Source organism: Mustelus asterias, chromosome 23, assembly GCF_964213995.1.
Source record: "Mustelus asterias chromosome 23, sMusAst1.hap1.1, whole genome shotgun sequence".
NCBI classification, from domain to species: Eukaryota; Metazoa; Chordata; class Chondrichthyes; order Carcharhiniformes; family Triakidae; genus Mustelus; species Mustelus asterias.
The window spans coordinates 25311465-25339211 of NC_135823.1; the positions used below are offsets into that span (position 1 = coordinate 25311465).

Sequence of the window (27747 nt, forward strand, 5' to 3'; positions counted from 1 at the left end):
GATAGCAGCATCTTTGCAAATGAAACAAAATGTTACCACTGAGCTATTAGGTTTTGAAGCAAGCACGGATGACTGGTTCAAAACATGATGATTTAATGTTTTTCCTGATGGGTCACTTAAGCCCAGCAAGCACATGGCTGCATTCCCATTCACAAGCCCTGGTTGCCTAATCCAGTTGCAATGATTATTTGTCAATCCTTGGTTTGAATTCTTCCCCCCAGTTACAGGAGTCAGAAAGCTGCCAGCTGTATTCCCAGGTACCATTCCTTATACATTTTCCTGAACCGGCAATAGGCTATAGTCAATCGAGGTGTTTCATAATACAGTTTTACTGATTTACCCAAAATGTGACAGCTAAATCTCACCTGGCATCCACTTCATTGGCTGTAAAGGGCCGAGACATCTGGTTTTGTTTTTTCATCTCACACATGGTGTAGAGATAAACAGATAATAAGAACAGAAGCCTCCTTGGACTATATGCTCTCTCTTAAGTGGAGGATACCAAGATCAATTGAGCTACATCCATTGAGGATTTGTTGCAGTCTGACACTTCAGTACAGATCAGAAATAGATCAAGGGAACCTCTTTGCTGATTGACTGCCGTCAGCTCCAAGGTGCATTTATTCACTGAGTTGCTTCAAGATCAATCTGTTGGACATTGGGCATCATAGTCACAAGGTAAATGGGGGGGGGGGGGGGAATAACAGCCACGCACTCAAACTCATCAGCCTATAGTGAGGCAGTTCAAAAGATAGCAACAAAAACTAGCACTTTTTGCTAATTAATTGTTTTAATAATTTTCTGTTGAAACCTTTCTTCAATACAGAGCCACCTATGCTAAAATGTGCAAATTCATTGTCTCTCATCTCTGATGCAAACCGGATTATTCAATTTACCACTTCAATTTTATCAAATTCATTTTTAAACTGGCAAAAACTGTTACTGTAACTTTAATCTGAGTCAAATGATGAGGAAATCAGGAACAATTTTCCATGGGAGACAGATCCCCTTCCACAGCTTATATTTCCTATTTAGGCAACAATCCAACTTAGTCAAAGTTAAAAACCTATTCTACACATCTCATAAGAATGATGCCCTTGTACTATAAAACAAATGTATACACCACAAGTATTCTTGCTATCAGAAGGATGTTGCTGTGTTAGCATATGGAAAATGCAATCTTTTGGGGGTTAACTGCAGAACTAATCTAGAAGTATATCATAATTCTGGGATCATACTTTTAGATAACAAAAATACTTGGGTTTACAGTAAATAAGTATAGAAAATGTCAGTGCCTAAAGGCTGATTAAAACATACAAAATACATTTCTGTTCAGTGTGTAATTTGGTTAGGCGTGAGCAGAGTTCGCAGAATACACTTCGATTTCACTCACTCTGCTAGTTTATCTCTCCTACCCTTTCTTTGCCCTTGCCCCCAACCCCTGAAGGTAAAGATTCTTTGCTGAGGTACAGTCCCACTTTCAAAAGGCAGGCTCCTGTGCTGCATCCAATTAGCTACTGTTTACATGCGGGTCTGGACGTTTGGCAGGCTTTTTGGACAGAAACTATTGCAGAGCTGAGCGCAATTCTCTCCTCACATTGTGTCCTTATTTTAAGTAGGGCTTTTTGGATAGCAATCATGAGCAGGGAAGTTGGGTTTGAATTTTCCTTCTATAGCCCTGGAACCCTGAGGCCAACCTGTAGTGCTTTGATGCAGCCATGGCTGAGACCAGCTAATTCAAATCAAATGAATTATTTCTAGTTTGAATGGCTCAGTTGCCTGTGTCATACTGAACACCCCACTGGAGAAGCCCTGCAGTGTACAATTCTTACGATATAGAAATATTAAGTCTTAATTTGCTAAGGAAACAGAAACTCTGAACAATTGGGCACAGAAAATCTAACAAATGCTACCTGTGTTTTCACATTGTCAGCAATTTAACTGAGATTGGCCTCCCTTTACCACCCAAGGTTTGATCATCATATGTTTCCAGCTGTTACAGTACACAGTGTAAATTGCTGTGAAAGTTACGCTGGTCTAATATAGACTTCAGAAACACTAGCATTGTAGTAGTTCAGGGACATTGTTAGGCAGCCTCTTCTAAAAAATGGTTTGATTCAATACCCCATAAGCAGTTGCAGGGGGAAAAAGAATGCAGCACTGGGATTATGTCTGCTGCAACGCCAACTATAGCAAAGCAGTTTTCACATTGTTCTGTCAATCTTTAAACAAACTTCAATAAAAGTGGAACATTTCAGCTACACACATCAAAACAGTGGAACATTTTAGCATCACCAATTACATCCTTGTACATATTGGATTACAATATCGGTTAAAGGGCATGCAAGGCACCTACCTGCAAAATGATACCCCTTGGGTTACAGTGGATTGCAGATGAGACAACTGTTAACAATGCTGGGTTAATTCTAGGCAGATGCAATCTTCTATTAAGCACAGCCACAGACATAAGCTTAAAGGAAATTGCTAACAAGTTGCCTGCAAAGCTGCAGAGGAGTTGGAGCAGCCGGTTTCCTCAATGCCATTGTCACGAAATTTACATTACTTACTGCTGCAGAATCTTTAAAACTGATTGATTCTAAGCAATGGGCATCTATGAATACTAGCAGAGCAATAGAAAGATTCCTGGATATCATCGCTGAGATGACCAAGGGGCATCTTGGTGCCACTGCCCAGATTTTCAATAGCTTTTGGTGGTACTAATCCCAAACATGATACACGTTGAATAACATCGGTCATTGATTAGGTGTGAGTCATAAATGTGTTGTTTTTCTCTATCATAAATAGAGGAATTGTAAGTAGAACATTGTTGCTTTGATTTGATCCAGCCACTTTATACCTATATAACAAAAAATAAAATTGGTCTCTCCTGCATCATTCAGTTGTGGAAATAGCCAAATTCCAGCAAACCACTACTGCTTCTTGACAATTCTTGCAAATTAACTTTCTGTATCATGTTGAACTACTGAACTTTAATAAATATAAAGGCAAAACCTTCACATTTTCAATTTACAGCTGCAAAATAGAAAAATTCTATGGTCCCTTCCATTTATTTAACAACCAACACTTGAAATGTACTTCGTTACTGCTGCAATTGTCAAAATAAAGAGGTGTTATTATAAGAATTCCACCCATTGCCAGAATTTCTGAAACACACTGCCCATCAGAAGGCACAAGTGGATTTCAGTGCTGGTTTGCTGAAGTTTAGCCATTTAGACAATAAACACAAACTCAAAAACCATCAGTTTGCCAGAGCCTTTCTACAATCTTAGGCTCAAAGTAGCAACCCCACCCCATCTGATAGAGTTCAAGCAATTGGAGCCATGCTGGCAAAGGAATCAGGAAAGTAGTAGTGTCCTAAATATCACTTCCCTGGGAAAGAAACCGTCGCACTCACAAGATTCAAAAACATGTGGGATACCAGCTTTTATTTTGAGAGTAAATGACAAATATTCACTCAATATTTAAACCCCTAGGATTAAGTTAAGAATCATTCTTAGTGTCACACTCAATGAGCCATCCTTATTTGGAGCAAGTTTTTTAAAAAAAAGTCTTCAATTTCCTCCCCTCCCTCAAAATATTGAAATTTGAAGGACCACAACTTCACAATATCGAGTTTGATTTCAGCAGCTCAACAAACTTTCAAGAAATTCTAAATACAAGAGGCTAGAACGAATGTTTTAAAATTGGACTGGGTGGGGTTGCTACCTTACCACTCTTTAGAAACCTATTTCCCTGGATGGAGGAACAAAAGGTCTCGCTATCGTTTCACTTGGGTGACATAACTAGAGATGAAGTCAATAGGAAAATAGCTAGACTGGCAATATTATAGTGGCTTCTAAACTCAACTCTTGGCACATGTATACATGCAAAGCTAAAAGGCTCCAGGGCTGCATCAGGCAGCTGTTTTTGGCCAGAAAGGGGAAAAAATACATACTTACTCTAATTCTTTACAGGAATTAAAAGCCACTGGGGAAAAAAAACCTATATTTTTTATCCAATATTATAGAATTAAGCTACAGCTACAATTTTATTTCTTTAAAATTTTCCTTTCATATTTCTCTTCACTTTCTGTCCTGCAACGATAGAAGTCTGTAGCAGCATCACAATACAGTCAATTGCAAGTGTTCTCCGCCAACATGTGCCAGTTCACAAGTCAAAGGTCACTCGCTCTTAAGAATCAGGGGAGGATTCTCATTGTCCTCGTCCAATCGCATTGTGCCAATATTCAAATCATCATCTGCTTCAACTCCGCCCACTGCTCCTTGGTCCTCCGGGTAGGCTGCATGATATAAAAGCACAAGTTGCGGTCATTGCATTTTACCACAGGAAGCAAGCTGGGCAGAACTCTGAGGCCCCACACCATCAGCAAACATCAATGGGAGGGCAAATGTAGGCAAAATTCTCCTGATTTTCCCAGCTGGCTGCACACTGTGTGCAGAGTGTTGCTGACAGCATGGAGCATTGCAAAGTTCCACCTGTTATGTTTAAGTGCACATCATCATTACCGCATGAGAAGAGTTACTGAACCTTAACAATTGAGAGAGTGGACAAACTTCAAATGAAGACACTAGCAGTTAAATGTATCGCAGTGATCCATGAGTCCACTGTTACAACAAAGTGGCAGCACCCATAAATTTGGATCTTCCACACAACTGGCTAGTTTACATTAGCTAATGAATAGCCTGGAGCATAGATCTAATATTTTGGATGCTTGCTCCTCATTATCAAGGGTACAGGATGACACCTGCAGAAATCCATCAGGAGAGTACACGGTTTGAGTAGATTTAAGATAAACTGGGTTATGCACGATCTATTGAAGGAATTGCTCAGTCTTTTGCTATTCCACATGCTTTCCGTAACAAAAAAACTATCCTCTAACGAGAATGTAGTTAACATCACAGAGCTTCTGCAGTGATGTTCCAATAAACTGAAAGCGATTTCCATTTACCTGTGAATTTGATATGCACCAGGATTATGCATTCAGCACAAGGATTCCTCACCTAACTAACAAGCTGCATTACTAAATTCAATGGAACCAATGATGATTCAAAACAACAGACTAATGTGGAATTGAGCAAGTCTGGTCAAAATGAATGCAAAGTATAATGCAAACAATAAAAATCATAGATACCAAGGTCTTAAAATGTTTCAAGTTGAAGTCTAAAAAAACATTCACTACAGTGTAATACACCCCAGCTAAAGTCAAATTCTCAAGATCAAAATCACAATTAAATTACTTACAGCCATGCCTTCGCTAGTCACCATTAATGTGCTCTGAAATGTCAGAGCAATTATGATGAAAGTTACTTTGGCTGAGTTAAATTTCTAAACAACTGAACATTAATGCACAAATAAATCAAAGGACAGTTAATGTAGATTCCATATTCACCAGAATAATACAATAAATACATCCTCACTCTCTTTCAATCTTCTGTTCCATTTTATTTGCTCTAATCTGTTACCCTAGTGATTAATATTCTGAATACAATTTGCATCGACTAAGAATGCACCTCCAATTAAATGATGCCTTTGAAACGACTCACAGAATGACAGAACTTACAATACGGAAATAAGACATTTGGCCCAGCTGGTCTATTCCAGTGTTTACACTTGATTATCACCATATTATTCTATCCCTTTCTCCCATACGTACTAACCTAACTTTCCCTTAAATGCACCCACGCATCAGAAATTGGGTAAATATGATTGCTTCAGACCACTGCAGCTCCTTACCATGTCGTGTTGGCGACGAAGGGGTATAAGTAACTTTGGCAGCAGGTGAACTATATGTCTGTGACACTAATGACCGATCGTGCGGTGAGGGCTCCAGAATCTCATTGGCTGGCTCCACACTACCGTCTAGCCTGCAAGAGACAACACAGAAATCAAGTTTTTTTAAAGAACATAATGTGAAGTCAATTCACCTTCATTGTTTTAGAAAGGTACCAGTATTAATCGGAATCACTGGATTGAAAGGAAATGATGTGGAGATGCCGGCGTTGGACTGGGGTAAACACAGTAAGGAGTCTAACAACACCAGGATAAAGTCCAACAGGTTTATTTGGTAGCAAACGCCACTAGCTTTCGGAGCGCTGCTCCTTCGTCAGGTGAGTGGGAGTTCTGCTCACAAACAGGGGATAAAAAGACACAAACTCAATTTACAGAATGATTGGAATGCGAGTCTTTACAGCTAATCAAGTCTTAAAGGTACAGACAATGTGAGTGGAGAGAGCATTAAGCACAGGTTAAAGAGATGTGTATTGTCTCCAGACAGGACAGCCAGTGAGATTTTGCAAGTCCAGGCAAGTTGTGGGGGTTACAGATAGTGTGACATGAACCCAAGATCCCGGTTGAGGCCGTCCTCATGTGTGCGGAACTTGGCCATCAGTCTCTGCTCAGTGACTCTGCGCTGTCGTGTGTCGTGAAGGCCGCCTTGGAGAACGTTTACCCGAATATCAGAGGCCGAATGCGTGCGACCGCTGAAGTGCTCCCCAACAGGAAGAGAACAGTCTTGCCTGGTGATTGTCGAGCGGTGTTCATTCATCCGTTGTCGCAGCGTCTGCATGGTCTCCCCAATGTACCATGCCACGGGACATCCTTTCCTGCAGCGTATCAGGTAGACAACGTTGGCCGAGTTGCAAGAGTATGTACCATGTACCTGGTAGATGGTGTTCGCATGTGAGATGATGGCATCCGTGTCGATGATCCGGCACATCTTGTAGCGGTTGCTGTGGCAGGGTTGTGTGGTGTTGTGGTCACTGTTCTCCTGAAGGCTGGGTAGTTTGCTGCGGACAATGGTCTGTTTGAGGTTGTGCGGTTGTTTGAAGGCAAGAAGTGGGGGTGTGGGGATGGCCTTGGTGAGATGTTCGGCTTCATCAATGACATGTTGAAGGCTCCGAAAGCTCGTGATACCAAATAAACCTGTTGGACTTTAACCTGGTGTTGAGAGACTTCTTACTGTGCCTACCCCAGTCCAACACTGGCATCTCCACATCATTGCATATAAGATGAAGCAGAGCATTCAGATCCAAACAGATTACATCAAATCAATGGGATTAAGAAGATTGTCCAAGTCTCTCAATCATGTACAACTGATTATTTTTTTAAAAATTTCTGTCTCAGTGCCAATTCTGTAATCCTTATAGTTATTTTATATTCACATTACATGCGGTGAGTCAGTTGGAATAGGCACTATTTGCCAGATGCAAAAATACAGCTTGATCTTCCTTGTGATGATACTGTGCCGTTTAGAAATGTATTTACAGCATATTTCTTGTAAGGGGTATGTTTAAATTTCAGCTGTTTTACATGGTGCCCATTTGTCTGGGCAACAGGCAGCTCAAATGTTGAGAATGCAGGATAATGAATGATTTTAGCTAATGGTGTGTTTCTTTAAACAGAGTTAATACATTTCTCTTGGGGTCAGAGTGGAGTTTTGATTAAGTTCATTGACAGAGGCAGAGTCATGTGCTAATGAAAGGAAATAAGCTTGCAGGGAAGATGCACAGTTTCTCTTCTATTTTTAAACAGTCAGTTACTGCCTGGTTCTGAAAGAGGCAAGGGGTGTCTTTCTGTCTCTTTCTCTCTGGAGGTTGCTGTCAGGGGCGATCAGAAGATGAGTTTTTGTCTCTCTCTTTCCAGATTGTTTAAAAAGCTCAAGGACTGTTAACAAGTGCAAGCACGCAAGCCTGTGTTTTTGCTAACTTATTTTGGAGGAGTTTAAGTCTATAAGAGGAATGTTACTTGAGTTGGAACTCATGGGGATAGGTTAGTAGTTAAGAATTGTATATCTTGTCCTGTTTAAGCACTGTTCAAATGTTAATGTTAAGTTGATTCATTTGTTATAGTTAATAAAGTAATAAATTGTTCAATAAAGTTGGTTTTGATAAAAGCTTCCTGGTGTGTCAATAGAATCACACTGGAGTGAAACATCTTATACACATACTAATGCCAAAATAGAAAAGCTCTTGGGGGTCTAATCTGGTTTCATATTACATCTTGGGGTTTCTGATTGGTAGCCTAACACTGCTGAACAATGAAAGTTCAACTTCAACATATTTTCTGGTTCCATTGGTCTCTGAGTGCCGTCATTCCATGGAAGATGGTCTAGGTGTTACAACAGTGTGACATTTTTGTTCAATTTTTTTTTGTTTACAGAATCTGTAATGCGGTTACAATGCATGATTTTTTCCAAAGGTAGACTTTGTTTTTGCCTCAGATTTGGGCTTTCCACGTTCTTCTATTTCTCAGTCAATCAAACAAAAACATGTTGAAAATACTGGATTTCGTGGTTAGTGGCAAAGCAGACTTTCCCCTTTCCCAACATAATACAGGGCGGACCAGTGGCACAGTGGTTAGCACTGCTGCCTCACAGCGTCAGGCTCATGGGTTCAATTCTGGCCTCGGGTGACTGTGTGGAGTTTGCACATTCTCCCCATGTCTGCGTGGGTTTCCTCCAAGTACTGCTGTTTCCTCCCACAGTCCAAAGATGTGCGGATTAGGTTGACTGACCATGCTAAATTGACCCTAGTATCAGGGGGATTACCAGGGTAAATACGTGGCTTTACGGGAATAGGACCTGGATGGGATTGTGTTTGATGCAGACTCAATGGGTCGGATGGCCTACTTCTGCACTGCAGGGATTCTATGAACATCAGCTTAAATCTCGTGCGAAGGAAATTTCCAGGCATTTGGAATGCCATCAGGCAGGAGAAGTAACCAATCAGACTAATTATCGCAGACAGCAAACCCAGAGTTAAAAGCATCTTATCCCAAAAAATAGCATCCTGTACTTCAATTTTTATGTAAATGTCAAGATAGCAAAACAAAGATCAGATTTAAATAAAAGCTAAACTATCAATATAATTAAAAGTACCAAAAAATTAAAATGCAATTTTTCAAAATTATAATGAGGAATTTTGATATTCAACAAATATTTAAGGAAAGCTTTTCAGGCCAAATTAGGGTGTTAAACAGTAATTATGAAGTTTGTATGCAATTAAAACCTCAGTTACACCTCACCTAACAAATTGCACCCCTTTCAAGGATTTTTACAGTGACTTGAACAGTGCAAGAATGAAAGTTCTTGTCAATTCTTAAATTTCAAATTGATTCCAGTCTGGGGTGGTGGAGGATGCGCCTCAACAGCTTACCCTCTGGAGAAGCATAGAATCACTGACAGCAGCTGCTTGTTATTCTGCACATGTATGCACTCCAGAAGTTGCTATCAGTTTCAATGGAGAAATGACAGCTAACGTTGACAGTTTCAACAGCATTACTGACAAAATCTGGACGAACCGGCTTCATCTTACAGCGAAGAGTTCCAAATAATCATTTCATGCAGCTACTTCTGGAACGTACTTCCAGCACGCCAGTGTCATGTTGCTTACTTGTGCTGTTTCATTAGTGTACACTCGCCCCCTTCTTGTGGGTCCAAGTTATACATGTAGAGATAACCATCCGCCGCTGCTACCAGTAGCCGAGGAATCTTCTGAATTCTAGAACAACAGAGCCACATTTCAGAAAGCAGGGGAGCCATTGTTTTATTTCTCTTACTTGAAGTGAAGAAAAGAATGAATAACAACTTCAACTGCTTGTTCAAATAAAATGCATCTCATCTTTCCTTACTTATCTTCTGATTGCTTTTTTTCAGTTCCTGACTTCTCCAATTCCTTCTAAATGTATCATTTTTTTTTAGATTTCTTTGCAGTTCATCTTCCTTTAGTTCTCTGATTTATGCTGCTCTATTGGCTTCATTTTTAAAAAATTGTTTCACTGTCCCAGACCAACAAGCAATAAACATTGTACCAAGAGTGGCAACTTCTCCATCAGACTGTAACATTGAACAATCACAACTTGCTGTCTACCCAATTGGTTTATACCACCAATAATTCAAAGAATGAAATGCTCCGATTGACAGTCCATAAAGATCTGTGCATTTATTTTTATAATAAATTCCAAGATTGGCTTCTTTAATCCTTGCTGCTTGGTATCTAATGTTTAGCAAAATATTATACTTACGTTGCCAATGCACAGATATTTCTGTGCCCCGAGAATGGCAGTCGGACTGTTGCGAATGCCCTGCCCTGGTTGAACATCTCAGTGACCTGGGAAGGCAGATAACTTGTGGAAGCCATGAGTACCTTCCCAAAGTAACCAGTCCATGTGGTTGGCTCTTCCTGTGGTCTAAAACGAGAGGCATTCAGAAACACGCTGCAACCAGTTCTCCCTCCTCATCCCATCTCCCCCGAGGCCCACATTTTCAGAGGCAGCGTTGCTGAATAAAGATTTTGTTTCAAATCCTACGTCACTTTTAAAAAATATATATATATATTCCCTCCCAAATTTATTGGCTGCATGGGTAAAGAGGTAAACTGCTCCCAGAGCCATTTCTGAGACAGCTGCTGGGAAGTGTAGAACAACAATGGAACACAAAAACATCCCGCCTTACAAGCCTGCTCCACAATTGGTGACAAGCCTCCTGATTTTCTCTCTTTACAAGTAGGGAAGTCTGATTATGTACGTACATCTTACAGTTAAAATGAATACTTAAGTGTTCAAAATTATCACATGGGAAGCGTCTGTCCGTGATGCGTGGGAGGGGGTAGGTGGCTAGGGTGAGGGAGAAAGACTATTACCCACAGCTGGATATTTTAAATAATGATAAACTGCAAATTGCATAGCATATTCTGGGAAGTGTTTGAATTTAGTGGCATCACAAACATAATACTGTCTTGTTCTGATGGTGCTTCACTGAGAATGTTTCACATGTGAGGCTTGCCAGTAAATTATTGACATTTCAGTATTTACTTACTTTTCTTTTTGTGTCTCCAGTTTGAAGATATGTACTGTCTCTGTGTTACTGGATGCAGACAGGAACATTCCATCCATACTGAATGCTAGTGAACAAATACTCACACACCTAAATACCAAGAAAGAAAGTCAGTGAGGAAACGAGAACCAGCTTATCAAACTGAAGGCTAGAAATTAATGTCAACAATCTTCTTTCTATGCTACATTTCTGCTAAAATATCAGAAAATCTTTCTGGAACATTGTTCTGGAAAGGATGGAGAGAAAACAGAACTAGAGACCAGTTCCCATGTGTTAGTTAACTTTGAGTGACCCTAATGCAGACTCGAATAGCAATCTTAAATATAATTTTAACGAGTTTGAACCTGCGCTGCCTTGCCTTATTGCCTCAATTTAACTTAAGATAACATTCAGATTGACTTTTTCCATTAGTTTTATTACAGTATCTCAAGTACCTTCGTCCACATTACAAGTTTCCTTTTAAGCCAAAAAGCTCAGTATTTTCTCATAGCTCATCCTCACACTGGAGATTAGTCGTGTGTCTCTTAACTTCCTGCCTCCAGCACCCGACTGTCTCTGGGCCTCAATGACCAGTGGCGGCATTTTCCAGCTGCACATGTCCCAAAACTGGAAATTCATGTCCTAGGTCAACAAACCTTTAAATAGTCCGCCAAATTTCCTGTTGCGCCCACTACAATTCCCACAACGGAGGGCCAGAAAATTCCGGCCCAGAACTGGAAAATACTCAAGATGTGAGACCAGAGCACTATGTGATTTAATCACAACCTTTTCTGACTTGTACTGAGCTGCACCTGTCATTCAGTTCATTGTTCTATTGGCTGCTCTGTATGATTTGGGAATCTGCAGCAATAATTTAAGGCTCATTGACCTTTCTTCCTTAGTAATTTCAGTACTATTCATCGACATCACCCCATTTTCCTTATGTACAATATTTTACACATTGCTAACATTAAATTTCTATCATTGTCTTTCCCACCTACTTGTTTTACTCCACTCAGAGACTGCCAATTTGTTCTTCCCTCTTCTAATTTTGTATCATCTGCAAATTTTACATTGCATTTGGTTTCGGATTCCAAGTTATTGGTTTCAAATAGAAACAGTAGGGGCCCTAAACTCAGAGCAACAAGCTCACAACTTCCTCCACCCAACCCAATATTATCCCTTTTACAAGCAACCAGATTTCTTTCTTCAGCAACTCTATTAACCAGTTACACCATTTATCAAGAATCCCTCCAGATTTCAGCTTAATTTGCAGCTGATTTTGAGTCAAATGTCTTTTGGAAGTTACTGTAGAAGACTGGAAAAAATATACACTGGAAATAGTGAACCACCCAAAGGTTTAATGAGAATAAGGAATTTAAAATAAATTATTAATAAATGAATAGTATTGGAAAAATTAATGGGAATACAATAGCCAATTTACGTGGACTTAAAGGACTACATCCAGAGCTTTAAAAAGGTAGCTAGTGAGATAGTGGATGCATTGTTTTGACTTGCAGAATTCTCTACGTATGGGCCCTGTGAATTGCAGAGTAGCAAACATTACTCGCTATTTAAGAAAGGATGCAGAGAAAACAGGGAGCTATAGGCCAGTTATCCTGACATCAGTTGTAGAGAAAGAGTCAGAATCTATTATTAGGAACACGATATCAGGACACTTAGACATCATAATATTGATCAAAGAGAAACAGTGTTTGACAAATCTGTTTGAATTTTGATGGGTGTAGATAAAGAAGAACCAGTTGGTTTAGTGCATTTGCATTTTCATTTTCAAAAAGCATTAGATAAGGTAGCACTCAAGAGACTATTACACAAAACTAGGGCTCATGGAATTGGAGGACTGGATTGATATTAGCAGGGATTGAGGATTGTTGAAGAGATGGAAAATAGGTCCTTTTTGGGTTGCCAGGCTCTAAACTAGCGGGGTGCCACAAAGATGTGTACTTGAACATCAGCTACTTACAATCTAGATCAACAATTTAGATGAGGGGATCGAGTACAATGTATCAAAGTTTGCTAACAATAAAAAGCTTGGTGGGAAAGAAAGCTGAGAGGAGGATGCAGAAAGACTGCAAAGGGACACAGACAGGTTAGTGAGTGAGAGAAGAATGGAGTTCAACGTGGAATTATCTATTTTGGTAGGAAAAACAGAAAAGCAGATTATTGGTGAGACTAGAAAAAGTTAGCATGCGGAGGGACCCGTGTCCTTGTACACAAATCACAGCAAGATAACATGCAGATACAGCGAACAATTCAGAAATCAAATGGTATGTTAGACTTTATTACAAAGAGACTGGGGTGTAAGAACAAAGGAGTCTTCAATTATGTAGGACCTTGGTGAGACCACATCCGGGATACAGTTTTGGTTTCCACAAAAAAGGAAGCATGTACTTTCTTTACAGAGAGTGCGACAAAGGGTTCACCAAACTGATTGCTGAGACAAAGGGAACTCCCCATGTGGAGAAATCGAGTAGAGATCGAGCAGACCAGGCTAATATTTCCTTGATTTTTGAAGAACAAGAGGTGATCTTGTTGAAACCTCTGAAATCCTGAAAAGGCCTGAATGGATGGATGTTGAGAGGATGTTTTCCCAGTTTGGAACTAGGGGGTCACAGGAAGGGTTGACCATTTAGGACAGAGATGCGGAGAGATTTCTTCACCCAGAGGGCTGTGAGACTTGGAATTTCCTACTCCAGAAGATTGTGGACGCTAAGTTGTTGATTATATTCAAGACAGAGTTTGATAGATTTTTGGATACAAGGGCAATTGAGGGATATCAAAAAAGTGTGGGATTATGGAGTTGAGGTAGAAAATCAGCCATGATCTTATTGTATAGTGAAACAGGCTTGAATGGCCTACTTCTGCTCCTATTTGTTATATTCTCACGTTGTTTATATTTCTCACAGTTGACTTGGTTGTTATTTTCTGAGACGTCTAGCAGGTTTGACAAACTGGATTATATTAATCTAAAACCACAGTGGCTACTGTTTACCATATTATTGTTAATAATGTATAGATAGCCATCAAGTTTAACCGTGCCCAATTTTCTTACCTCTTAACCCCCCTTCGGAATTCAAAGAGTTTCTGTCCCTCTGGAATGGAGAACACTCGGATTACTGTTCCCTACAGACACAAGCCAAAAACAAAACCAAAATCAGCAAAAGAAACATGAAAGCAAAAGTTATACTAAGCAAAGCTGACTAAATAAGGAAATGATTGTTCAGCAGTATATAAATATATTTACTAAAAGAAAACTCTAGAGTTGTTTATAAGATTAACTCAAATGTCTTCACTTACATAGAGCGTAGACTTTATCAACAACCTAAATATAAAATGGTTTAATAGCAGCCTAATGCAGCTGTGCATTACACCAGAGTGAAAACGAATGGATATTCAACCATCATTGTTATGTATTTGTTCCTTTTGGCTCATTGTAGAGACCTGTAGCAATGTATGCAAACGCAAGTGATGTCACAAGATGTAGTGCAGGAAGCAAAGAGAGAAGCAGCAGCCATGGAAGTGATCACACACCATAATAAAAGCTGCTTTCCTTTTTAACCCAGTGCTTCCAAGTGTCATGCCTCTAAATACATAACATAAACTGACGATGAGGGCTATGGACGTGTGCTTACTGAGCCAAAGAAGTTTTAGCGAGAAGTTGGAAAAAGAAAACTTTTCACACGTGCATGCTGGAGAATTAAAGGGCTGGTGTGGATGTGAGTAAAAGATACTCTGCAAACAAATTTTAAAACTGACAAGAGACATGCTGAAGCTCAAATTAGTACCTTGTGTGTAAAGAAAAACAAGGTAGCTGCTAGAAGCATGATTGTGAAGTACACATACATAAGTAAAAAAGGCAGAAGTTTTTGGCATTGTTGGGAGTTTTTGACAAAAAAACATGGAATGGTGAAGCTCTTTTACCCAGCGTTTTGACTGTTTTGTGCAGGCAAACAGAATAGCTGAAGATACTATGGTGTGTACTTTCCTGAGAATGATGGGGTGGGGAGACTTTTCATCTGCTCAGCAAGTCCAATGCAACCTGATAAACCAGGCACTAAAACATACAAGCAAATTGTGGTTATTTTGCAAGCATATTTTGCGCCTAAACCCTTGGTGATTGCACAACGCTTTACATTCCATAAAAGAAAGCAAAGAGGAGGGGGAGTCAATTGCACAATTTGTGGCAGTGTTTAAAAGACTTGCTGAATATTGAGAATTTGGAGATGTGCTTAATGGTATGATTCGTGACAGATTTGTTTGAGGTCTACGCAGTAAAGCAACACAAAAAAACCTGTTAACTGAGAGCAATCTCACTCTGCAGAAAACCTTTGAAAATGCTGTTTCTATGGAGCTGGCTCCAAAGGAAGCCCAACAATTGAGCTTGTGTACTTAAGCACTCAAAATGTCCACTGAATCGACACCCTAAGAGCTTGTACATGTTATTGGTGTGCAAAGCCAGGGCATTCTGTTGCTGAATGTTGGTGTAAAGACATGTCGAAGTTGTGGGGAATAAAGGATGTGGAGATACCGGCGTTGGACTGGGGTAAACACAGTAAGAAGTTTAACAACACCAGGTTAAAGTCCAACAGGTTTATTTGATAGCAAATGCCACTAGCTTTCGGAGCGCTGCCCCTTCGTCAGATGGAGTGGAGAAATGCTCACAAACAGGGCATACAAAAACACAAACTCAATTTACAGAATGATGATTGGAATGCAGTCTTTACAGAAAATCAAGTCTTAAAGGTTAAACAATGTGAATGGAGGGAGCATTAAGCACAGGTTAAAGAGATGTGTATTGTCCCCAGTGAGATTCTGCAAATCCAGACAAGCTGTGGGGGTTACAGATAGTGGGACATGAACCCAAGATCCCGGTTGAGGCCGTCCTCATGTGTGCGGAACTTGGCCATCAGTTTCTGCTCAGCGACTCTGCGCTGTCATGTGTCATGAAGGCCGCCTTGGAGAACGCTTATGCGAAGATCAGAGGCCGAATGCCCGTGATCGCTGAAGTGCTCCCCAACAGGAAGAGAACAGTCTTGCCTGGTGATTGTCGAGTGGTGTTCATTCATCCATTGTCGTAGTGTCTGCATGGTTTCCCCAATGTACCATGCCTCGGGACATCCTTTCCTGCAGCGTATCAGGTAGACAACGTTGGCCAAGTTGCAAGAGTATGTACCGTGTACCTGGTGTTCTCACGTGAGATTATGGCATCTGTGTCGATGATCCGGCACGTCTTGCAGAGGTTGCTGTGGCAGGGTTGTGTGGTGTCGTGGTCACTGTACTCCTGAAGGCTGGGTAGTTTGCTGTGGACAATGGTCTGTTTGAGGTTGTTTGAAGGCAAGAAGTGGGGGTGTGGGGATGGCCTTGGCGAGATGTTCGTCTTCATCAATGACATGTTGAAGGCTCCGGAGGAGATGTCGTAGCTTCTCCGCTCCAGGGAAGGCCTTGGCGAGATGTTCGTCTTCATCAAATGACATGTTGAAGGCTCCGGAGGAGATGCTGTAGCTTTGACAAACATGGGACATGGACAGAGTACCCTTCGCCGTCCAATATTTCCCCGGAGGGGAGAAGCTACGGCTACCTGCCACCCTTAGCACACTGCTGCATCCATGGCAATGGCCTGAAAAGGATTGGCACCATGTGGATTTTTCAGGAACTTTCAAAGGACACATGTTCTTCGAAACGGCTGATGCTCACACCAAATGGCCAGAGGTCACTGTGATGACATCTACCTCATCTGAGGAGAATACTGAGAAGTTAGGAGAAGTATTTAGTCTTTCAATTTCCTGAACAGCTGGTAAGCGACAACGAACCTCAATTTGTCTTGCAGAAATTTAAGAATTTCCAACAAATGGTATTTAACACATTACTTCTGCACCGTATCAACCTGATACTAATGGATTTGGAGAATGCTTTGTTCAAACCCTGAAACACACTGACGGCAACCAAGGAACAAGGTTCGCTTATCAAACGCCTTACAAATTCTTGCTGGTCTCCCGGAATACCACACATTCCACGACCAAGACCTCTCCTGCCTTATCCATGATAAAAAGGCAGCTGCGTTCCGCATTTGATCTTTGAAAACCTCCAAAAACTATGGAGATTGCGTGATACAGTAACAAGCACAAATGGAACAGTGGGAAGGCAAAGTGGAACAGAATTCTCTACCAAGGACAAAGAATGTTGGCTCAGAACTACTCTAGTGGGGGGGGGGGGGGGGGGAAATGGGTTTCTGCAACATTCCTTGCACAGACTGAACCTGTCTCTTACACTGTCCAGACCAGAGATGATATATCTGGAGGAGACATGCAGACCAGTGCTCGCTGGAAAAACAGATCCAGTAAGAGTGGAACCTGTTGGAAATTCAGGTTCAGATTTATCTAGTCGAGACTTTCCTACAACCCCGGCACCACCAGACTTTGTTGAGGAAGTCAATACCTCATCTTGGTTCAGAAGCAGAGACAACCTCTAGTTCCTATGTCAACATTGGTTAAACCAACCACTGATGACATCAATGGGAGATGAAGACACCAGAGCTTCACATCAATGTGAAGATGAAAAAGATACCAGAGTTCACCATCAATCATTCTGAGTGTGACAACCTCTAGACCATCTGACTTATTAATAGTGACTGACTCATTGACTTTTGTTCATGTTGAACTTGTTTTGGGGACGTTTAGATTAATTTGTTCCTATTGGCTCATTGTGGAGCCCTTCTGAAGTAATGTGTGCAAACGAAAGTGATGTCATAAGATATAGAGCAGCAAAGAGAGAGAGAAGCAACAGCCATGGAAGAGATCACACACCACAGTAAAGACTCCTTTTGTTTTTAACCCAGTGCTTCCAAGTGTCATATCTCCAAATACACAACAATTATATTCTTGGTCTTAGTGAAGCTGACACAAGCATGGCATTTTTCAATGGGGTGGAAAGTACATTGATAGGCCAATAATACTGGGCCAGTCCCACGTATGCCTTGTTTAACCCATCAAAAAGTTACCTCCTTTTTGCATCTCCATATGTTGTGAAAATATTGTTCTTGTTAAAACTCACCTTTTCAGAGGCTGTCGCCAGTTTCGTACCACTTGCATCAAATGCCAGAGCAGCAAGTGGACTGTCATGAGCTGGGATCATATTAGCAGCTCTCTTTAAAACAAAAGAAAAGTGAATGAAAAATTGCCTTACGTAAATATTATGCTTACTGAACACAAAGAAGGTTGAAACAAAATCAATCCTCCTTCTCTTGTGTGCATATTACTTTAAGTAATGACAGCTCAGGGTCAAACATGACTTTACGAGCAAGGGAGTGAATAATTCAGAATCTCATGCTAAAAAAATCAATTATATATGATATGATTAATAACAAGCATTTACTTAGAGAAGGCCTTCAACATATTGCTATTGGAATGCAATGGCCATGAAAAATATTGTATGCCAGATACCTGAAAGCTTCATATCCCAAAATATATCCATTACAATGTTTTGTAAAAATTATGCAATGCAAGTAAAACAATACCGAGTGCCAGGATCAAGCTTTAACAAGTAATTCAAAGCCATGGGTTGTGCAGTTGGACTGCAACTCAACTCCTACTCATCTCAAATTGCATGCATGCTATGACAGCACATACAAAATCCAAATAACTCAAATGAGTTGTTTTGTTTCTATACATAGTGACAATATACACAGGGATCAATTGGACTAAAGCAGGGTCTTTCACTTATAGAAAATGGTTATATTAGATAGGAGCATCATTGTCCCATATATTAATGGTTATATTTTCATGCACCAATTGTGATATTCACTCTGGAGAACTTGGCTTTGCTAGAGACTGATACCCAAAAGAAATGAAATTGAAAACTCCAATTCAGAATTATTAGTAACCAGAGAGGAGAAAGTGAATATATGCTTTCCATGCTCATTCTCCCAGAGTTTGATTTCAACCTTGATTCAGTAGCAAACTGACAAGGCTTTAAACCAACGTGGTGTCCAGTATAGTTAAAATACAGCTTTTTCACAAACCAAACTCCAAAAGAACCAATTCTAAGACTCTCAAACAGCTGAGTATACAGGACAAATACAGGGGTATTTTCAGCCTTGTAACTCACACTAGCTGATAAATGGGCAAGAGAGTCCCAGAAATCTACCTTTACTAGCATGGTTATTATACGCACTAACATCACTTCAGCAGGATTTCAATGAATGGCTTTGAGGACTGAATAGCCTACACTCCTGTTTCTATGTTAATAGGTTATACTCACAAAGGACAAAGAATAATACAGCACAGGAACAGGCCCTTCGGCCCTCCAAGCCCGCGCCGCTCCCTGGTCCAAACTAGACCATTCTTTTGTATCCCTCCATTCCCACTCCGTTCATGTGGCTATCTAGATAAGTCTTAAACGTTCCCAGTGTGTCCGCCTCCACCACCTTGCCCGGCAGCGCATTCCAGGCCCCCACCACCCTCTGTGTAAAATACGTCCTTCTGATATCTGTGTTAAACCTCTCCCCCCTCACCTTGAACCTCTGACCCCTCGTGAACGTCACCACTGACCTGGGAAAAAGCTTCCCACCGTTCACCCTATCTATGCCTTTCATAATTTTATACACCTCTATTAGGTCACCCCTCATCCTCCTTCTTTCCAGTGAGAACAACCCCAGTTTACCCAATCTCTCCTCATAACTAAGCCCTTCCATACCAGGCAACATCCTGGTAAACCTCCTCTGCACTCTCTCTAAAGCATCCACGTCCTTCTGGTAGTGTGGCGACCAGAACTGGGCACAGTATTTCAAATGCGGCCGAACCAACGTTCTATACAACTGCAACATCAGACCCCAACTTTTATACTCTATGCCCAGTCCTATAAAGGCAAGCATGCCATATGCCTTATTCACTACCTTCTCCACCTGTGACGTCACCTTCAAGGATCTGTGGACTTGCACACCCAGGTCCCTCTGCGTATCGACACCCTTTGTGGTTCTGCCATTTATCGTATAGCTCCCCCCTACGTTAGTTCTACCAAAATGCATCACTTTGCATTTATCTGGATTGAACTCCATCTGCCATTTCTTTACCCAAATTTCCAGCCTATCTATATCCTTCTGTAGCCTCTGACAATGTTCCTCACTATCTGCAAGTCCGGCCATTTTCGTGTCGTCTGCAAATTTACTGATCACCCCAGTTACACCTTCTTCCAGATAGTTTATATAAATCACAAACAGCAGAGGTCCCAATACAGGGCCCTGCGGAACACCACTAGTCACAGGCATCCAGCCGGAAAAAGACCCTTCCACTACCACCCTCTGTCTTCTGTGACCAAGCCAGTTCTCCACCCATCTAGCCACCTCCCCCTTTAGCCCATGAGATCCAACCTTTTGCATCAACCTACCATGAGGGACTTTGTCAAACACTTTACTAAAGTCCATATAGACGACATCCACGGCCCTTCCCTCGTCAACCATTCTGGTCACTTCTTCAAAAAACTCCACCAGGTTAGTGAGGCATGACCTCCCTCTCACAAAGCCATGCTGACTATTGTTAATGAGTTTATTCCTTTCTAAATACGCATACATCCTATCTCTAAGAATCCTCTCCAACAACTTCCTGACCACGGACATCAAGCTCACCGGCCTATAATTTCCCGGGTTATCCTTCCTACCCTTCTTAAATAACGGGACCACATTAGCTATCCTCCAATCCTCTGGGACCTCACCTGTGTCCAGTGACAAGACAAAGATTTGCGTCACAGGCCCAGCGATTTCATCTCTCGCCTCCCTGAGCAGCCTTGGATAGATTCCATCAGGCCATGGGGATTTGTCAGTCTTTATATTCCCTAAAAAACCTAACGCTTCCTCCCTTGTAATGGAGATTTTCGCTAACGGGTCAACACTCCCCTCCGAGACACTCCCAGTCAACACATCCCTCTCCTTTGTGAATACCGACGCAAAGTATTCATTTAGGATCTCCCCTACTTCTTTGGGCTCTCAGCATAATTCCCCACTTTTGTCCCTGAGAGGTCCGATTTTTTTCCCTGACAACCCTTTTGTTCCTAATGTATCAATAAAATGCCTTGGGATTCTCCTTAATCCTGTCTGCCAAATCTCACTTTACAAATCAAAGCACAGTCACCAGAGTCTATAATCAGCTACTGCATCTTAAAATAAAAATATACTTTCTTAAATTAAACAGCATTATTTAAGGAACTCAGCACGAAAACTCTGCCTGGTATTATCAAACCTAAATACATTACCGTGACCAAATACTGCGGACTAAAATAGAGTTGCGCTGTTTTTTTGAGAACCAGGCACACGACCTGCAATCTTCCCAAGGCTGGTGCCAGTAACAACAGGCAGCATGCAAAATTGCTGCTGCCACTTCAATTCCATGATTGTTGGCTGCCTCGCTGTTCTGCCAAAGGCCGTAAACACAGTAAGAAGTCTAACACCACCAGACTAAAGTCCAACAGGTTTATTTGGTAGTAAAAGCCACTAGCTTTCGGAACAGGCTGTTCCTTCGTCAGGTGGGTGGGAGTTCTGATCACAAACAGGGCACAAAGACACAAACTCAATTTACATGAATAATGATTAGAATGTGAGTCTTTACAGCTAATCAAGTCTTAAAGGTACAAACAATGTGAGTGGAGGGAGCATTAAGCACAGGTTAAAGAGATGTGTATTGTCTCCAGACAGGACAGCTAGTGAGATTTTGCACATCCAGGCAAGTTGTGGGGGTTACAGATAGTGTGACATGAACCCAATATCCCAGTTGAGGCCGTCTTCATGTGTGCGGAACAATGCTCCCTCCACTCACATTGTCTGTGAGACTTGATTAGCTGTAAAGACACACATTCCAATCATTATTCATGTAAATTGAGTTTGTGTCTTTGTGCCCTGTTTGTGATCAGAACTCCCACCCACCTGACGAAGGAACAGCCTGTTCCGAAAGCTAGTGGCTTTTGCTACCAAATAAACCTGTTGGACTTTAACCTGGTGTTGTTAGACTTCTTACTGTGTTTACCCCAGTCCAACACCGGCATCTCCACATCATGACTGCCAAAGGCCAAGCAGCAATTGCTCATTTCATGTGGTGCAGCTAGTCTTCCATTTCTAAAGACAGTCTGTCCTTCTTAAAGGAAACATTACTGGGTGACTAGAAGCAGATGCTGAATACTGTTGCTGAAATTTGAAACAAGGAAAATGGAACATTAATGCGCACAGTCCAGGAGCGTTAGAAGGAGAGATCAACAGGAGAGATACCCTGGGTCTGTGGGGGAGGAGGCCCTCAAGGGGCCTCATAAGAGCTCGGAGACAGGTGACTAACGAGGTCACATCCTGGCACCTGAAACTCAGAGCCTGGCAGCAGTGCCAGATGAAACCTAATAACCTGACACAGGTTCACAAGGTCAGTGAATGCATCTTCACAAGACATTTCCTTGTTGCCACTCCACCAACTTCTCACTGTCCAATACACTACACTCCCATCATTCACTTAGCAGCACTTCCCGGGATTCATGACTCACTTAAAATCTAAATATTAAATTTCACCTTCACACATCTTCCCATGTCATCATCTCCACAACTCTCACCACCTCCATGTTTCTAGCTCTTCAGCTATGGCAGGCATATCACCCAAACACAGTGCTGCACAATCACAGATATTCTTCCCTCTCTCTTGCAGGACAAACTGCCATAGCATAGAAGGAAGTAGAGCAGAAACAACAGGGAACAAGAACATCTGCATCTCCTGAGCCCTACAGAAGAAATGGTTCTCAACATCATGGGCTAGCTGTCACAGAATCCATGGCATTTGGTGTTGCTGAGGGCATTCTGGGTGACAGCATGTACTTGCCTTATACCCCATCTCAACTCCCAGCTCACCATCATCCTCAAACATAACGATCAAGCTATAGATCTCTTGCTTTCCAATTCATCCCCTTCCTTCACCATAACTTCTGATTTTCTGATTTCAAATACCAAAAGGCTGCTTGCTGTGCAGCAGTAGCAGACCCAGAAGGAGGGGAGAAAGTAACTTTACAACAATTATGAAGTCCTGCCACTTGTTCTGATGCTCAAATAAGGGCACTGCACATAATCTAAAGGCTTGCATAGAATTGGAATCAGAATGTAGTGAATCCCAGGCACAGGTAGGCTGCAGCCTGGCCAGGGGTAATGGAGGGTGTATCAGTTCATAAGAGGGTGAGTTCTGCTAAAGGAGCTCAGATGAGGGGGTCAATGGGTTGGCATACATGAGAACAATGATGGGCATGCACACCAAGATGCAGGGTATGTTGGCTGGTGTCAGATAGCCTCCTGCAATGGTCCAGGAGCATAAAAGAATCCAGTTCCAAGTTGGCATAGGGCGTAGCACAGAGTTTATCCTCTTCACAGCCTACCTGTTCCATCATGTGTAAAATTGACAGAGACGCTGCAGCTCAGATACCTGTAGCAGCTTGTGTGTGGACAGATCACCTACTCAACAGCCCTGTCAGTGAGCTACACTCCATGTCATAGAATCCTATAGTGCATAAGGAGTCCATTCAGCCCATCCATCTGCACCGACCACAATCCCACTCAGGCCCCAACCCCATGCATTTGCCCTAGATAGTCCCATAGAAACATAGAAAATTACAGCTCAGAAACAGGCCTTTTGGCCCTTCTTGCCTGTGCCGAACCATTTTTTGCCTAGTCCCACTGACCTGCACTTGGACCATATCCCTCCACACCCCTCTCATCCATGAACCCATCCAAGTTTCTCTTAAATGTTAAAAGTGACCCCGCATTTACCACTTTATCCGGCAGCTCATTCCACACTCCCACCACTCTCTGCGTGAAGAAGCCCCCCCTAATATTCCCTTTAAACTTTTCTCCTTTCATCCTTAACCCATGCCCTCTGGTTTTTTTCTCCCCTAGCCTCAGCGGAAAAAGCCTGCTTGCATTCACTCTATCTATATCCATCAAAATCTTATACACCTCTATCAAATCTCCCCTCATTCTTCTACGCTCCAGGGAATAAAGTCCCAACCTATTCAATCTCTCTCTGTAATTCAGCTTAAGTCCCGGCAACATCCTTGTGAACCTTCTCTGCACTCTTTCAACCTTATTTACATCCTTCCTGTAACTAGGTGACCAAAACTGTACACAATACTCTAAATTCGGCCTCACCAATGTCTTATATAACCTTAACATAACACTCCAACTTTTATACTCGATACTCTGATTTATAAAGGCCAATGTACCAAAGGCACTCTTTACAACCCTATCCACCTGTGACGTCACTTTTAGGGAATTCTGTACCTGTATTCCCAGATCCCTCTGTTCAACTGCACTCTTCAGAGTCCTACCATTTACCCTGTACATTCTACTTTGGTTTGTCCTTCCGAAGTGCAATATCTCACACTTGTCTGCGTTAAATTCCATTTGCCATTTTTTAGCCCATTTTTCTAGTTGGTCCAAATCTCTCTGCAAGCTTTGAAAACCTTCCTCACTGTCCACTACACCTCCAATCTTTGTGTCATCAGCAGATTTGCTGATCCAATTTACCACATTATCATCCAGATTATTGATATAGATGACAAACAACAATGGACCCAACACCGATCCCTGCGGCACACCACTAGTCACAGGCCTCCACTCAGAGAAGCAATCCTCCACAACCACTCTCTGGCTTCTTCCATTGACGTGGAGATACCGGTGTTGGACTGGGGTGAACACAGTAAGAGTAGCTAATGGCGTTTGCTACCAAATAAACCTGTTGGACTTTAACCTGTTGTTAAAACTCTTACTGTGTTCTTCCATTGAGCCAGTGTCTAATCCAATTTACTACCTTCCCATGTATACCCAGCAACTGAATCTTCCTAACTAACCTCCCATGAAGGACCTTGTCAAAGGCCTTGCTGAAATCCAGGTAGACAACATCCACCGCCTTCCCTTCATCCACTTTCCTGGTAACCTCCTCGAAAAACTCCAATAGATTGGTCAAACATGACCTACCACGCACAAAGCCATGTTGACTCTCCCTAATAAGTCTCTGCCTATCCAAACATTTGTAGATCCTATCCCTTATCACACCTTCCAATAACTTGCCCACCATCGACGTCAAACTCACTGGCCTATAATTTCCCGGATTTCTTTTGGAACCTTTTTTAAACAACGGAACAATATGAGCCACCTTCCAATCATCCAGCACCTCCCCCGTGAATACTGACATTTTAAATATGTCTGCCAGGGCCCCTGCAAGTTCAACACTAGCTTCCCTCAAGGTCCGTGGGAATACCCTGTCCGGTCCTGGGGATTTATCCACTCTGATTTGCCTCAAGACAGCAAGCACCTCCTCCCCTTTAATCTGTAACGGTTCCATGACCTCCCTACCTGTTTGCCCTATTTCCGTAGACTCCATGCCCGTTTCCTCAGTAAATACGGATGCAAAGAAACCATTTAGTATCTCCCCCATCTCTTTTGGTTCCATACACAGTCTACCAGTCTGGTCTTCAAGAGAACCAATTTTATCCCTCACTATCCTTTTGCTCCTAACATACCTATAGAAGCTCTTTGGATTTTCCTTCACTCTGTCTGCCAAAGCAACCTCATGTCTTCTTTTAGCCCTCCTGATTTCCCTCTTAAGTAGCTTCTTGCACTTTTTATACTCCTTGAGCATCGGATCGGTTCCTTGCTGCCTGTATATTTCATACAACTCTCTTCCTCTTAATCAGTGTTACAATCTCCCTCGAGGACCAAGGTTCCTTGCCTTTAATCATAGAAATCATAGAAACCCTACAGTACAGAAAGAAGCCATTCGGCCCATCGAGTATGCACTGACCACAATCCCACCCAGGCCCTACCCGCATATCCCTACATATTTTACCCACTAATCCCTCTAATCTACGCATCCCAGGACACTAAGGGGCAATTTTAGCATGGCCAATCAACCTAACCCGCACATCTTTAATCCTGACAGGAACATACAAACTCTGCACTCTCAAAATTTCTCCTTTGAAGGCGTCCCACTTTCCATTTCCATCCTTACCAGAGAACAGCCTGTGCCAATCCACACTTCCCAGATCCCTTCTCATTTCATCAAATTTGGCCTTTTTCCAGTTCAGAACTTCAACCCGAGGACCAGATCTATCCTTATCCACGATCAGGTTGAAACTAATGGCATTATGATCAGTGGATCCAAAGTGTTCCCTCACACTCACATCCATCACCTGCCCTAACTCATTTCCCAATAGGAGATCCAATATCGCATCCTCTCTAGTTGGCACCTCCATATACTGATGTAGAAAATTCTCCTGAACACATTTACAAACTCGACCCCGTCTAAACCTTTAACAGTATGCGAGTCCCAATCTATATGTGGAAAATTAAAATCCCCTACTATCACAACTTTGTGTTTCTTGCAGTTGTCAGCTCTCTCTCTGCTGATTTGCTCCTCCAATTCTCGCTGACTATTGGGTGGTCTATAAGACAACCCCATTAATATGGTCATACCTTTCCTGTTTCTCAGCTCCACCCATAGGGCCTCTGTAGACAAGCTCCCTAATCTATCCTGCCTGAGTACCGCTGTAACATTTTCCCTGACCAACAATGTCACCCCCCCACCTTTTATCCCTCTGCCTCTATCCCGCCTGAAACATTGGAACCCTGGAACATTGAGCTGCCAGTCCTGCCCCTCCTGTAGCCAAGTTTCACTAATGGCTATAATGTCATATTTCCATGTGTCTATCCATGCCTTCAGCTCATCTGCCTTCCCCACAATACTCCTGACATTGAAATAGACGCACCTCAAAAGGTTATTTCCACCACACTCAACCCTTCCATTTGTGATTTTGTTTGAACTAACCTGTCTTTTTACCCCTGCTCCGGCACTCTGGTTCCCATTCCCCTGCAAATCTAGTTTAAACGCTCCCCAATAACACTAGCAAACCTCCCTGCAAGTATATTGGTCCCCTTGTAGTTTAGGTGTAACCCGTCTCTCTTGTACAGGTCCCACCTGCCCCAGAAGAGGTCCCAATGATCCAAGAATCGGAAACTCTGCCCCCTACACCAGTTCCTCAGTCACGTGTTCATCCGCCCAAATATCCTACTCCTACCCTCACTGGCACGTGGGACAGGTAGCAATCCTGAGATTACTACCCTCGGGGTCCTGCTTTTTAACTTCGTTCCAAGCTCTTTGTGCTCACTCGTTAGGACCTTCTCACTCTTCCTACCTACATCATTTGGACCGATGTGTACCACGACATCTGGCTGATCACCTTCCCACTTTAGAACGCTGTGCATGCGATCAGAGACATCCCTGACCTTGGCACCCGGGAGGCAACAAACCATGCGGGAGTCTCTGTCCCGACCACAGAACCTCCTGTCCGTACCTCTGACCATTGAGTCCCCTATCACTACTGCTCTCCTCTTCTTTCTCCCACCCTTTCGCTCTGTAGAACCAGACTCAGTATCACGAGTTCCGGCTGTCGCAGCTTGTCCCAGGTAAAGCATCTCCCACCACAGTATCCAATTCAGTATACCTGTTGTGGAGGGGTTTGGCCACAGGGGAACCCTGCTCCACCTGTCCTTTCACATTTCCATTTCCTCTCCTTACAGTAACCCAATTTCCTGTGCTCTGCTGCTTAGGTGTAACTACCTCCCTAAAGCTACTGTCTATAAACTCCTGATTCTCCCAAATTAGATGGAGGTCATCAAGCTCCTGCTCCAGTTCCCTAACACGCTTTGCTAGCAGCTGGATGCATCTTTTGCAGGTGTTGTCGTCAGGGATACTGGAGGTCTCCCTGATCTCCCACATCCTGCAAGAAGAGCATTCCAACATCTTGCCTGGCATTTTTTTTTACTCTGGGGGAAAACAAGAATAAACTTTCTGGGGGAAAAAAAAACCTACTCTCGATTCTGCCTGTTCTCG

At 42.2% G+C, this 27747-nt stretch overlaps 1 protein-coding gene across 1 annotated transcript in view; it reads right to left on the reverse strand.

The window, feature by feature from the left end:
- Positions 1-3419: 3419 nt before the first annotated feature.
- Positions 3420-27747, reverse strand: part of wipi2 (WD repeat domain, phosphoinositide interacting 2) — a 66574-nt gene continuing 42246 nt past the window's right edge. Inside the window, exons 6-12 of the mRNA XM_078240148.1 lie at positions 17903-17995; positions 13905-13975; positions 10835-10942; positions 10042-10206; positions 9411-9518; positions 5755-5885; positions 3420-4300 (exon numbers count right to left, since the gene is read on the reverse strand). Coding sequence (XP_078096274.1) covers positions 4182-4300; positions 5755-5885; positions 9411-9518; positions 10042-10206; positions 10835-10942; positions 13905-13975; positions 17903-17995 — 795 coding nt within the window. The 3' untranslated portion in view covers positions 3420-4181. The remainder of the gene's footprint in view (positions 4301-5754; positions 5886-9410; positions 9519-10041; positions 10207-10834; positions 10943-13904; positions 13976-17902; positions 17996-27747) is intronic.